This window comes from Zingiber officinale, chromosome 5B (assembly GCF_018446385.1).
Source record: "Zingiber officinale cultivar Zhangliang chromosome 5B, Zo_v1.1, whole genome shotgun sequence".
Lineage (NCBI taxonomy): Eukaryota > Viridiplantae > Streptophyta > Magnoliopsida > Zingiberales > Zingiberaceae > Zingiber > Zingiber officinale.
In genome coordinates, this window is record NC_055995.1 from 134,948,017 (window position 1) to 134,962,782 (window position 14,766).

Here is a 14,766-nt window from a genome sequence, read left to right on the forward strand (position 1 = left end):
CTTGAAAATTATCTTCAAAATTATTTTAATTTAAAAATTATTTTTAAAAAAATTATTTTAACTTAAAAATTATTTTTTAAACAAAAAATATTTTAACTGAAAAATCATTTTAACTTAAAAAATTATTTTAAAAATTATTCTAACTTAAAAAATTATTTTAAAAATTATTCTAACTTCAAAAATTTATTTTAAAAATTATTATAAAATTATATTTTTTAAAAATAAATTATCTTAACTTAAAAAATTATTTCAAAAATTATTTTAACTTAAAAATTAGTTTAACTTAAAGATTATCTTCAAAATTATTTTAATTTTAAAATTAATTTAAAAATATTATTTTAACTTATAAATTATTTAAAATTATTTTAACTAGTAAATATTTTTTATTATATTAGTTTTTTATTGTTTTATTCTCGCTCTTCTCTTTTTTTTAAAAATTATTTTATCTCTCTCCCTATTCGATATCTATTTTTCATTATCTAATTCATTTCCTTTAGTGTTATCCTCAAATTAAATGATATTTTAATATTTAAGGATTAAATAGAATAACTTATGCAAAGATATTTTTACCTAAAATATAAATTTTAAGATAAATTCTATGTTTAGAAAAATTAATGTGGATATTCTTATACTTACGAGTATGGTGCAGTTAACATTAGGAGAACAAGTGAGTGAATTAGAAGAATTTGAATTTCACAGGAGATGAATATTTTGAATGTCGACTTCTAAAATTATATAAATTGTACTTTAAATTTATTCGATAGATGAATTAAGGAGAAAGTCATCCAACTTGGAGATTAGGTAGGTGAAATATTTATACCTAAATTATTTTTAACAAATATAATTAAAAGAGTCACATCATGAATCAATTTTTTTTTTGGAACGAAGTGTTTGCTTGACTGTGAATTGCACTCGTTTCCTTCACATGCAATGAAAGAATAAATTAAAGCCTGGTAGTGGTACTGGAGCGGATTCGTAGTTTACCGTATCTTTTAGGATTGAGTTTTAATTTCAGCTTATTGCTGACTTCATAAGGTTAAATTTATGGACTGTCGGCAGATTCAAAAATTAGTAGGAAGGGATGATTATTACTTAAGCTGAGTGTGATTATTTGGAATAAAAGATGATATTCTTTATTTTTATTGGCAAAATTTTATAATATTTCAGTGTCGATAAGAGAGATGATTGTCAACATCACCCCCCTATATGTTAGATTATATAATTAAAATTATTTATTTATAATTTTGAGGGCAATTTAATTTTTTTAACTTTTCAATTTAAGATTTAGATTTTTATAATTAATTATATAAGATTTTGTATTCTTTATTTTTTTTATCATTTTTTTTAATTCATCAATAAAGATGATTATTTTTTTTACATCAATTTCTACATATCCACTCTTACCATCTATTACAAATACTTTTTAATTTATCTTAATAGTTAATAAAAAAAAATTTTATAGGACTCAATTAATCACCTCTAGAATTACTCTTCTAAGTTGAATATACAATGCTGACTGAAAAGAAAATTGTGAAAGAGGGACATCATGAATTGAAATTTTAGAATAAAGTGCTTGCTTGACAGTTAAGTGATTGCTTTCCTTCACGTGCAATGAAAGAATTGTTGGAAAAATTTGAATAGAAATACGACGTATAAAAATTTGAATGGAAATACGATGTATGAGTTTCAGTCTCATAAAAAAAAAGTGAAGTCTTTTAGCTGATTCGAAATAAAGTGGATGAAAATTTAGGATCCGGATGACATCAACCTGAGAGGTCTTTTTGTGAACCCCATTATTTATATCATCAATCAGACAACTTATTGACCAGCATACAAGACAAGAAAGATCGCCAGCTTACCTGCACGCCACCTGACAAGTTTACCTGCTCGCCACGTGGCAAGCTTGCAAGCAAGCCACAGCTTGCATGCAAGCAAGCCACAACATGTGGCAAGCTTGCATGCAAGCCACGTTGTGGCTTGCTGGCATTTTTGGCAAGCATGCAAGCCACAACGTGGCTTGCTCGTTGTGCTTGCAACGAGTTTACAAGCAGCAGAACAAAGGCAACAGAGGTCTATATAAGACCTTGAGCGGATTGAAGCAAAAGGCAAAGAGAAAAAGAAAGAAAAAGGAGAGAAAAAAACTCAAGTGATGTGAGCTTTGTCCTCCTTGAATCCCCATGTTTCTTTCCCTTCTGTTGTGCACTTCTTTTGCTCAACAGACATAGTGATAGTTTTCGGATCTAGTTCAGATCGTCACGACAACCAGTGCTCGGTTGTGCTCGTGATTTTGTCATTTTATCCTGGGAAACAGACGTCCACCTAATCCTCTGAGCACCGCGGAGGAGCCGAATATGTTTTAAGGAGACAGCGCTCTGCTGGACTCGGCATCCACTCTGAGTTCGTGTTGCAGCTCTCGACATCCTATCAACAACTCTCAGCAGCAACGTGGCGTCGCTCGACAACTCACGGTGTCCACGACTCATCTACTCGGCGCGTGACTCGGCTCGCTAGAGTCGACAGTTTGAGATTATCTGCTCAAACTTACTTGATTGTAAGTTCTTGTGACTCTGGTACGCACTCAGAAACGTGGAAAAGAACTTATGAGACGATCACACAGATTGTAACGGGTTTACTCCCAACAAAACTTAAAACAGATTCGTTCTGTTACCATGGAGGCAGAATATGTTGAGATGCAACATGCTTAACATGTGTCGGCCTCCTCCGCCCCGATTGGGAATGTGTCAATCAATCATGGGAAAAAGTCAGAGAAATTCACAGGAGTGAATTTCAAGCGGTGGCATTAGAAGATGTTCTTCTACTTAACCACGCTAGGTTTGGCACGTATCTTGACCGAGGAAACTCCCAAGGTTGTTAAGGGTGTAGATGAGGTGAACACACTCTTCTGATCGACAAATGGAACGATTCTGAGTTCCTCTGTCGAAACTACATCCTTAACAATCTTGCCGACTCACTCTATCTTGTGTATTGTGAGATGAAAACGGCAAAGGAACTGTGAGAATCTCTGGACAAGAAATATAAATCGGAGGATGCTGGGGCCAAAAAGTTTATTGTTGGTCGTTTCCTGGACTATAAGATGAGTGACTCGAAGTCTGTAATCAGTCAAGTCCAGGAGCTTTAAGTACTCTTACAAGAAATTCACTCAGAAGGTATGACTCTGAGTGAAACCTTCCAAGTGGCAGGTATCATCGAAAAGCTACCAACTGGCTGGAAGGACTTTAAGAATTATCTGAAGCACAAGCGGAAGGAAATGAACCTGGAGGAACTTGTTGTTCGCCTTCGTATAGAAGAAGACAACAAGAATTCGGAGAGAAACCTGTTCTCTCAGGCTACTGTAAAAGCCAATGTTATTGAGCACGGACAAAGCTCAAAACGGAAGCATCCAAAATCTTCCACGACGCAACCCAAAGGACAAAACATGAAAAAGAAGTTCTTAGGGAAATGCTACAATTGTGATCGTATGGGTCACAAGGCTTCAGACTGTAAAAGGCCAAAGAAGAAAAAGCCTGAGACCAACCTGGCAGGAGAACAGGATATGGATCTCTGCACCGTGATCTCTGAGGTGAACCTAATAGGTTACAATCCTCGGCAATGGTGGATCGATACTGGAGCCACCAGACATGTGTGCTGCAGCAAGGAGCTACTCCACAACTTCGAAGAAGTCACTGGAGACAAACTGTTCATGGGGAACTCAGCAACCTCGGACATAATGGGCCAAGGAAAGGTGGTGCTGAAGATAACCTCGGACAAGGATCTCACTCTGAACAATGTGTTGTATGTTCCGGAGATTCGAAAGAATCTAATATCCGGATCACTGTTAAGCAAGCATGACTTTCGCATTGTCTTTGAGTCAGACAGAGTTGTACTGTCCAAGAACGGAGTGTTTATAGGAAGGGGCTATGTATCTGATGGGCTGTTTAAGCTCAATGTAATGGCCATTAGGCCCAAGATAAATAAAAATGAAAGTTCTTCCACTTATATGCTTGAGTCTTCGTGTTTGTGGCATGGTAGACTAGGACATGTTAACTACGATGTATTGCGTAGATTAATAAACATGCAAAGCATACCTACATTCCACCTTGACCCAAAACACAAGTGTGAGATTTGTGTTGAAACGAAAATGACAAGGTCATCCTTTCAACATATTGAAAGAAGTAATAACCACTTGACCTAATCCACACTGATGTGTGCGACCTAAAAGGTACGCCAACACGTGGTGGTAATAAATATTTCATTACTTTTGTAGATGATAACACAAAATACTGTTATGTGTATCTTCTCAAAAGTAAGGATGAAGTTATAGAGAAATTCGCTCTCTATAAAAATAAAGTTGAAAACCAGCGTAATAGAAAGATTAAGATGATTCGAAGTGACCGAGGCGGTGAATATGTATCACCATTCGCTGAGTTGTGTGCTGAACATGAGATCAGACACGAAACAACAACTCCCTATACTCCTCAGCAAAATGGAGTTGCTGAGCGAAAGAATCAAAACTCTAAAGGAGATGATAAATGCTCTTCTATTAAGCTCTGGACTGCCAGAGTTCATGTGGGAGGAAGCTGTGTTAATAGCTAATTACCTTTTAAATAAGGTGCCCCAGAAGAAAATAGATAAGAGTCCTTATGAGTTGTGGAATGGAAGACAACCGTCCTACAAATATTTACGAATGTGGGGGTGTCTTGCCAAAGTGTTGGTGCCTGATCCGAAAAGGATTAAGATAAGACCAAAGACTGTTGATTGCATCTTCATTGGCTATGCACAAAACAGCATTGCATATAGATTTTGTGTGTATGAGTCACACATACCGGAGATACACAAGAACTCGATAATCGAATCGAGAAATGACTCGTTCTTCGAGCATGTGTTTCCATATAAGACCCGAGAGGATGCTAGCTCCTCAAAACAGGCAAACGAAATACCAGGCGAAGAAGAAGATGATGATGACGAGGAAACTGTGGAGGTTGAGCCTAGACGGAGTAAAAGAGTTCGGGTAGAAAAATCCTATGGATAAGATTTTATCACATTCATGTTAGAAAGTGAGCCCCGAAGTTACTCAGAAGCTGTAGGCTCTTTTGATGGCCCTCACTGGAAAGAGGCAATTGCATCTGAGATAGAATCTATCTTGCAAAATCACACTTGGGAACTTATGGATCTTCCTCCGGGAAGTAAACCACTAGGGTGTAAGTGGATCTTCAAGAAGAAAATGAAATCAGATGGTACAATCGATAAATACAAGGCCAGATTGGTAATCAAAGGATACCGACAACGAGAAGACCTTGATTACTTCGATACATATTCTTCGGTATCTAGAATAACTTTCATTAGAGTATTGTTGGCTATCGTTGCTCTATGGAATCTCGAAATACATCAAATGGATGTAAAGACAACTTTTCTAAACGGGGATTTAGAAGAGGAAATATATATGGACCAACCTGAGGGGTTTTCTGTGTCAGGACAGAAAAACAAGGTTTGTAGATTGGTAAAGTCATTATATAGTTTGAAACAAGCACTAAAGCAGTGGCATCAGACATTTGATAATGCTATGAAGTAATGTGGTTTCAAGATCAATGAATGTGATAAATGTGTCTACATGAGAACCACAGAGAGTGACTATGTCATCTTGTGCCTCTATGTAGATGGCATACTTATCATTGGAAGTAATGATAAGATAATCGAATCCACTAAAGATATGTTGAACTCAAGATTTGACATGAAAGACATAGGCCTAGCTGATGTGATTCTATGAATCAAAATTCTTAGAACGACAGAAAGACTTGTTCTTAGTCAGTCTCATTACGTGGACAAGATTCTTGAGAAATTCACCAAGGGTGATACTGCGTTGGCACGAACGCCGATAGATATGAGTCAACATTTATCGAAAAATCGAGGTGAAAGTATCTCGCAGATAGAATACTCTCGAGTGATTGGAAGTCTGATGTACTTGATGAGTTGTACACGACCAGACTTAGCCTACGCAGTAAGCAAACTGAGCAGATACACGAGTAATCCCGGTATTGAGCACTGGAGGTATTGAGCACTGGAAAGGGATAACAAGAGTACTGAGGTACTTAAGGTACACTCGTGAATATGGACTGCACTATACAAGATATCCTGCTGTGATCGAAGGATACAACGATGCAAGTTGGATATCTGATATACAAGACTCTAAGTCTACGAGTGAATATGTCTTCATTCTAGCTGGTGCAGCCATTTCCTGAAAATCTTCTAAGTAAACCGTAATAACCAAATCCACGATGAATCTGAGTTTGTAGCTCTTGACAAATGTGGTGAAGAGGCTGAATGACTACGACAATTCTTAGAAGATATTCCACATTGGCTAAAACCTATGCCGGCGATTTGCATACATTGCGATAGTCAATCAACAATCGGTCGGGCACAAAGTCATCTGTATAATGGTAAGTCTAGACATATACGTCGTAGACATAATACCATTAGACAACTACTCTCAACTAGTGTTATCACTGTTGACTATGTGAAGTCAAAGGATAACTTAGCAGATCTGCTAACCAAGGGGTTAAATCGAGAGTTAGTTGTAAGCTCATCACAGGGAATGGGCATGATGTCGTTGTCAGCAATCAATGCAGAGGACATCCAACCTATGCTGACTGGAGATCCCAAGAATTAGGTTCAAAGGGCCAACTAATCTGCACTGACTAGACACAATGTGGGCAGCCCAATGAAACAGTGACCAGACCAGGGTAAGCCGATAGGCTTTTAATGATCAAGAAGAGTAAAGTGTAACTCTTGAGGGATCACCTATGTGCGAAAGAAGTGAGGCCGCTTCGAAAAGAATTGAAGGCACAATTATTAGAACTTCTCACAGAATCAGGCGTGTTCATTGCTAAGAACGAACACACTCATAAGACCTGAGCTATATCAGGGAGAGTCGTGGGTACACCTCTGTCCATGCTTACACCAACGGCCGAATAGTTCAAAGACCTCACATCTACTAATCAGCTAGTGAGTAAACAGAGTTTACAAGGGAAGGTTCATAAGGTAACACCTACCTATCCTATACTCGACTCAACTGTCGAAAACTATCACACATCCTTGTTTCCATTCATGTGGGGGATTGTTGGAAAAACCTGAATGGAAATACGACGTGTGAGTTTCAGTCCCACAAAGAAAGTGAAGCCTTCCGGCTGATTCGGAACAAAGGGGATGAAAATCCAGGGCTCGGATGACATCAACCCGAGGGGTCTTTTTGTGAACCTCATTATTTGTAACATCAGTCAGACAACTTGTTGGCCAGCATACAAGACAAGGAAGGTCGCCAGCTTACCTGCACGCCACATGGCAAGCTTACATGCTCGCCACGTGGCAAGCTTAGCTTGCTGGCAAGCATGCAAGCCACAACGTGGCTTGCTCGTTGTGCTTGCAACGAGTTTGCAAGCAGCAGAACAAAGGCAATAGAGGTCTATATAAGACCATGAGCGGATTGAAGCGAAAGGCAGAGAGAAAAAGAAAGAAAAAGGAGAGAAAAAACTCAAGTGATGTGAGCTTTGTTCTCCTTGAATCCCCATATTTCCTTCCCTTCTGTTGTGCACTTCTTTTGCTCAACAGACATAGTGATAGTTTTCGGATCTAGTTCAGATCGTCATGACAACCAGTGCTCGGTTGTGCTCGTGATTTTGCCGTTTTATCCTGGAAAACAGACGTCCACCTAATCCTCTGAGCACCGCAGAGGGACCGAATCTATTTTAAGGAGACAACGCTCTGCTGGACTCGGCATCCACTCTGAGTTCGTGTTGCAGCTCTCGACATCCTGTCAGTAACTCTCAGCAGCAACGTGGCGCCGCTCGACAACTCACGATGTCCACGACTCATCTACTCGGCGCGTGGCTCGGCTCGCTAGAGTCGACAGTTTGAGATTATCTGCTCAAACCACCTACTTGATTGTAAGTTCTTGTGACTATGGTACGCACTCAGAAGCGTGGAAAAGAGCTTCTGAGACGATCACACATGTTGGGATCCTTCGTACGGAGGCTAGAGAGGGGGGTGTGAATAGCCGACCCCAAATCGTCGCGTTTCTACAAAACGTGTTAGCGCAGCGGAAAATAAACACAGAAACGAAAGGGAAAGAAGACAAACCTCAAACAAACCGATGTAACGAGGTTCGGAGATAAACTCCTACTTCTCGGCGTGTCCGTAAAGTGGACGAAGCCTATCAATCCGTCGATGGATGAGTCCCCGGAGAACCGGCAAATAAATGCTCCTTGTGGGTGGAGAAACCTCGCCACAATACTTGTAACAACAAGAAAGGAGTACAAGGAAAGCAAGAAGCAAATACAAACAATAATATGAATGCAACACTCGCTTGCCTTCTCTGTCGATCGGAGGCGATGAAGCAGCAAATTCACAACCCAAACGCAGCAGCTGATCGACGACTGGAAGCTCACGCGAAGCTTCGGAAGCGAGCTCAACAAAGCTCAGAACCTCAGAGCACAGAAGGAAGGCCGCGGTTCCAGGGGCAGCGCCACCTCACCCATAGCGTGGGAACACAGCGACATGGGCGAAGGCGTCATCATCGGCCTCCTAGACACCGGCGTCACCCCCGGCCATCCTTCGTTTGACGACCACGGCATTCCGCCGCCGCCCGCCTGGAAGGGTCGGTGCGACTTCGGGAACGCGTCGTTCACGAATCCGATCTGCAACATCCTCATCGGCGATCGGTCCTTCGTCAATTTCGACCGGTCCCGGCACCGTCGACGGTCTCGCCGATCGATAACGACGGCCACGGAACTCACATGGTCGAGCACCGATGGCGGCGCGTTCGTGAAGCACGCCATCGTGTCCGGGCTCGCCCAAACTCCCCCCCTAAACCTTAGGCTTTACACCAACATCCGGTCAACCTTGACTGTTGGTTCATCATTCAGCATCCGGTCACTCCCTTGACCTTCTAGAATTTTCCACCAAGTGTTCGGTCAATCCTTTGACCTACTTGGGCTTTCTCGTCAAGCATCCGATCACCCTTGATCTACTTGGACTTCCCAACACCGGATGTCCGATCACCCTTGATCCATCTAGATTTTCCTCGCCCGCTTCACTCACCGGGACTTTCACCTAGCTTCACTTACTAGGGTTTTACCGCTTCACTCACCAGATTTCAATCTGCCGGCTTCACTCACTAGGGCCTCGCTCCACTCACCAGGACTTTCCAATGCCCGGCTTCACTCACCAGACTTCCACTTTCACCTAGCTTCACTGCCTAGGATTTCCCCGCTTCACTCACCAGACTTTCCACATCCGGTCCAGAGAACGAGCTACCGAGCCCTCTCGACCTCGAACGAACTGCCAAGCCCTCTCCGACTTCCATCCGGTCCAGAACGAGCTCCCCCTCTCTGACCACTGTCCGGAGAACGAGCTACCGAGCCCTCTCCGTCTTCCCATGTCAAGTTTCCATACTTGGACTTCTCCGTGCCAAGTCTCCATACTTGGACTTTTCCCGTGCCAAGCTCCCTGCTTGGACTTTTCCCATGCCAAGCTCCCTGCTTGGACTTTTCCGAGTCAGGTCACCTCACCTCGGGTCAACCAGGTCAACCTTGACCACGAGTTGCACCCACAATCTCCCAAGCTTGTATTCTTGTCAAACATCAAGATACAACTTTTCTGTTCACGTCAAACATCGTCATAACTCGTCAAACATCAAAACATAACTCGAGTCAAGTCAACTCGAGTCTGGTCAACCAGGTCAACCTTGACCTAACAATTTGAACCAGGTCAACCTCAACCAGGTCGATTCCATTAGGATCAAGATTCGAACAATTTGAATTAAACTCGAGTTCAAACCAAATTCAAGCCACAATTATTAATCAAATTAGAATATTATACAAACTCAAATATTAATATTTCTTTATCATTCAGCTTTGCACCACTGAGCATATCCATTACTTAGTAATAGTCGAGCATTCCATTGCAAACTTAACAGAAAGAAAAAAGAAAAGAAAAACAATACAAAGCAGCTCTTGTTTATCCAAGAACTACATAGTCATATCTTGTGTTGCAAATAGAAGGTAGAACCATGATACCAAACTCAAATTACTTAGCCACAATCCTTCTCATCTCCTTAAGCAGCGTGCAAGGAGTTCCCGATATCGATAACAAATCGATAGCGGACATCCGTTTTCGCAAGCCTCTCCATGGCTTCATTCACATAATCCATGCTGATAAGTTCGATATCTGCTGCCACATTGTGCTCCGCGGCAAAGTCTATCATCTCCTGTGTCTCCTTAATTCCACCAATGTTGCTCCCTGCCAGACACCTTCCGCCTAAACTCAATCGATCGATTGATCGATCATCAAAGCAACCAGCAAGCAAACAAAGTCAGAAGTGACCTATCGAAAAAGTTGAAGACTTGAGAATGCGATATGTTAACGAAGGTGATTACCCCCAATTAAGCAGAAGATAGGGACCTGCAGTGGCTTCTCAGGGGCACCCACCATGACCATTGTTCCATGAGTTTTTAGAAGAGACAGCAGAGGAACGATATCGTGATACGCCGAAACAGTGTTGATTATTCCATCCATGCTCCCCATTGCAGCCTAAAAATGTGCATAGTGACCAATATTAGATATTAACGATCTTATGTGATAATATTTCATGTCTTAATCATCACACCGTTCAAAGGAGACGCTCGTAGGCTCAAACAGAACCAGAACCAGAATCAATTGGGCTGGTTTATCGGGTCAGTTATGATTTACTTATTGAAGTGCGCATAAATCCTAGTTATTTTTATTTCTTTTCAGTTATAAAATAATATTTTTAGGGTCCAATAAACAATATAGCTATCATCGAAAAGATGTTTTTCCATTAAAAATTATTAAAATAACAAATTGACTGACACCAATTAATTATCTTGTCACTTATGATCTAAAATCTAAATATTAAAGTGATTTAAACCCTGATTATAAAATAATATTTTGTTAAAGTCAACTAAAAATATCAATAAAAAAATAAAAATGATAATTCTAATTATTTATATCACTAAAAAATGATTTTCTATATATATATATATATATATATATATATATATATATATATATAAAATGGATGGCTCTGATTAAGCGGATTACCTTCATCTGATCTGGGTCTTTGCTGACCAGGAAAGCGTCGGCGCCGAGTCGCTCGACGGCCTCCTGCTTTTTGCTCGGCGACGTGCTGATCACCGTCACCTTGGCGCCGAAGGCCTTGCCAAACTTGACGGCGACGTGGCCGAGCCCGCCGAGGCCCACCACTCCGAGGTGCTTCCCGGGGACGTCGAACCCGAAGCGCTTCATGGGGCTGTAGACCGTGATGCCGGCGCAGAGCAGCGGCGCGCCGCGGTCGAGCGGCATGCCCGCCGGGAACCGCACCACGAAGTGCTCCTCCACCACGACGGAGTCCGAGTATCCGCCGTAGGTGATGGTGCCGTCGACGTCGGTGGCGTTGTAGGTCAGGACCATCCCGGGGCAGCAGTTCTCGAGGTGCCGCTCGCACTCGTGGCAGCTGCGGCAGGAGTTGACCATGCAGCCCACGCCGGCGTGGTCGCCCACCTTGAACCCGGCCACCTTGCTTCCCACCTCGGTGACAACGCCGACGATCTCGTGACTGCAACACCAACAAATTAAATTCGCCCAATATAATTTCGAAAACAGAGCAAGTCCGAGATCTGGATGCACGAATTAAATCACCCAGGCACGATCGGGTAGATGGCGTTGTGCCACTCGTTCCTGATGCAGTGGAGGTCGGAGTGGCAGATGCCGCAGTACAAGATCTTGATGGTCACATCGTTCTCCCCATTTTTCCTGTCGAGAATTAATTTCGACGATCACTTCCCAGCCGATCATCCGATCATCTTCCGGAAGAATATGCATAACAGAATTATCAGTACCTCCGGGAGAAGTTGAAGGGCGAGAGGACGCCGGAGGTGTCTCTGGCGGCCCATCCGAAAGCCGGGCGGCAGTTGGCCCCCTCCGGCGAGGTGTTGGCGTCCTTCCCGTTCTCCATAGCTAATTCCTCGACGGATTGTTCTGGAGCTAGAGAGAGGGCAGAGGTGGTTGTTAAATAAGTTTTTTTTTTAATCCAATATTTTGTGGGACGGCCAAAGAATCCAATATTCTATGCTAATAATTTGAGAAAGAAAAAAAAAAATCTATTTAGAGAAAAAAAATTTATAAATAATTTAACATTTTAATAAATTTTGGAGTGATTGTTTGATCCAAAATTTTTTTTATTGATCATTAAAATAAATTAGGAAGCACACAATTGATACTCGCCGAGTGCTTCTTGTGAACGATTGAATGCAGCCGGCGGTAGCAATAATTGATGGTAGGCCATGGCAGAAGATGCGTCCAATGGGCGGTGGGGCTTTTATGGTATGGTTGTGTCATGGATGACGCTAAATTGTGCCGTTTTTGGTCTCCGTCGATTAATATTTTAAATTAGACTAAATTATTTCAATACAAGTATAATGATTTTATCAAAATTATTTGCGTGCCGATATGCATTAAAAAAAAAAAGATAGATATATAAATTAATGGCTCATCAATTTTATTTTTTCTCTCTCTATATTATTTTTCAAATTATTAAAATATCATCAAAGTAATTTTGATGGAATTAAAGTAATTTTAATTAACTTTGAATAATTTTGATAAATTTGAAATAGTTTTAATTATTACTGGGGTAATTTTGACTAAATATTAGGGTTTAAGACTTTGGCTGACAGTCTTTGAATAATTTTAATCATTGGAGTGCTTTTGATGGGTATAGAAGAATGAAGATATCACAAGAAATACAATTTGAAGGGGCATAAAACGAGCTCTTCGTGCACTAATCACTCAGTTAAGCTTTCTTGACGCGAATTGAACAGACTAGGTGAGTCGATAAAGACAAACAAGGTTAGATAGTCTAATCTAGATAGATTATATATACTAATTGCGCTCAAAATTTGTTGGAAGGTCTCTTTCATGCATGACATGTGGTCGGGTTGAATTAGTCAATAATGCCAAAAAGGAGATCTCAAGTGGATTAGGAATAGGAGTAGGATGAAGGTTCCTTTCACCTAGGGGTGTCATTTTGAATGGTCGAATATGTTCAAATTGGATGAGAGTAAAAATATTATAAAAAATTTAAATCCGAATCCGACCCAAAGTCGAACTCAGCTAGAAAATCCTAAACACCTTACCAACCCGAATAACCCATCTCACCCGGAAAACACTTTTTTTTTAAAAAAAAAAATCTATAATTCTATACTTTTATCTCTATATTTTATCATTATTGCACTAACATACATTAAATATCTTAATTTTCAAAATAAAATTTAATTTAACCTAAAAAACTTCTAAATCTTAAATTCTGATAACTCGATCCTAATTCAACTCAAAAAACTCCAATCTCAATCCCAAACATCAACTTGATCATAACCCGAATCTAATAACCTCCAACCTTAATATGATATTTTTCATGTCGACTCTGATCGAATTGATGGGTCCAATCCATTTTAACAACTTTATTTTCATCCTAAATGTGGTGAAGGTCTTCTTTTGTATAAATCTTAAAGTACTTTAATTTACTCCCAAAGGCGTAAGAGAGTTGGTACTCAGGTGGACCAGGTGGTGGTTTATCACATTAGGATGAGGGGTCGAATCTTGTGAGGTTCATTCCCTATGAAAGAAAATGTCCCACCCACCTAGAAGGCCACTATATATCTTGATTTATCTGTTGGACAAAAATAATCTATTATCGGAGATTTATGGGGTATTAGTTGAATTTAAACTACACTAGATTAAATTCAACTTACAGTCGAGATGACCTAAGCGAATAATCTCAGACTGCCAGCAGGAGCTAGTTTCTGCTAATTGCTCAGTGTAGACCGAGCTTCGAATTCGAGCAGCAAAGTCCGAGCGGACTTAATGGTCAGGTAGACAAGCAGTAGATTGGCCGATCGGACAGTAAGGCCGAGCAAGTTCGGCCAGACAGAGAGTACACTGAGCGAGAGGCCGGTCAGGCAAGAAGACAGGCCGAGCGAGAGGTCGATCGGGCAAGAAGACAGGCCGAGCAGTCAAAGAGGCCGGTTGGGCAAAACAGAAATGTAACCCGAGCGAGAAGTGCCGATCGGTCAAGCTGAGTCAGCCGGGCAAAGTTGACGAGCAGAGAGGCTGACCGAGCAAGTGGTAGATCGGGAGAAACAGACAACCTGAGTGGAGTGGCATTCGGGGTGCGCAGATCGTATCCCATGGCATGACATGAATATCTCCATTGACTTTTTTCCATAACAAACATCAACAAGATGCTTTAGCGAAGAGTGTAAATTATTTTATCACATATATATGGATTGTGTCACAAGCTCACAAACACAAGTGGGCAAGTCAAAGTGAGCAGTTTAATTAACTTGTTGAGTTGACAATGACAATTTTAATTTATTATTTTAAAAAATAAATTTATTATCTATTAATATTTTTTGTGCTAATTGCATTTGACCTCGTTATCTCCATGGCAAAATTAATTTAAATTACACTTGTAGATTGAAAGATCATTATTCACCTCCCCTTGTTTGACCATTTGATATTAAGAGTTATTATCTATCCTCGTCGTTTGTATATTTCTCTAAACCTTGAGGTCTCCTTATATATGCATCAAGCCCTCGACTCCTCCTCATGACATCCTTCAGTCACGTCTCTCTTATGTAGTTCACTTTCCCACTTTACATTGATCCAATGCACCTCCTCGTGCACTCTCTCATTTGTTGA

The 14,766-nt window shown here is 40.7% G+C and overlaps 1 protein-coding gene across 1 annotated transcript; it reads right to left on the reverse strand.

Annotated features, from left to right (window-relative positions):
• Positions 1-9,864: 9,864 nt before the first annotated feature.
• LOC121986144 (probable mannitol dehydrogenase) lies at positions 9,865-12,071 on the reverse strand. Its single transcript, XM_042539966.1, has 5 exons — positions 11,910-12,071; positions 11,710-11,823; positions 11,113-11,626; positions 10,428-10,581; positions 9,865-10,308 (listed from the first exon to the last, which is right to left on the reverse strand). The coding sequence occupies exons 1-5, from the start codon at positions 12,023-12,025 to the stop codon at positions 10,106-10,108; spliced, it is 1,101 nt and encodes a 366-aa protein (XP_042395900.1). The 5' UTR covers positions 12,026-12,071; the 3' UTR covers positions 9,865-10,105.
• Positions 12,072-14,766: the final 2,695 nt, after the last annotated feature.

Excerpts from the sequence above, each read along its gene's own strand:
- LOC121986144 (XM_042539966.1), bottom strand. The coding sequence starts at position 12,025 with ATGGAGAACGGGAAGGACGCCAACACCTCGCCGGAGGGGGCCAACTGC. Across the intron at positions 11,824-11,909 it reads CCCTTCAACTTCTCCCGGAG|GAAAAATGGGGAGAACGATG; the intron begins GTACTGATAATT and ends AATTCTCGACAG. Across the intron at positions 10,582-11,112 it reads AAGACCCAGATCAGATGAAG|GCTGCAATGGGGAGCATGGA; the intron begins GTAATCCGCTTA and ends GCACATTTTTAG.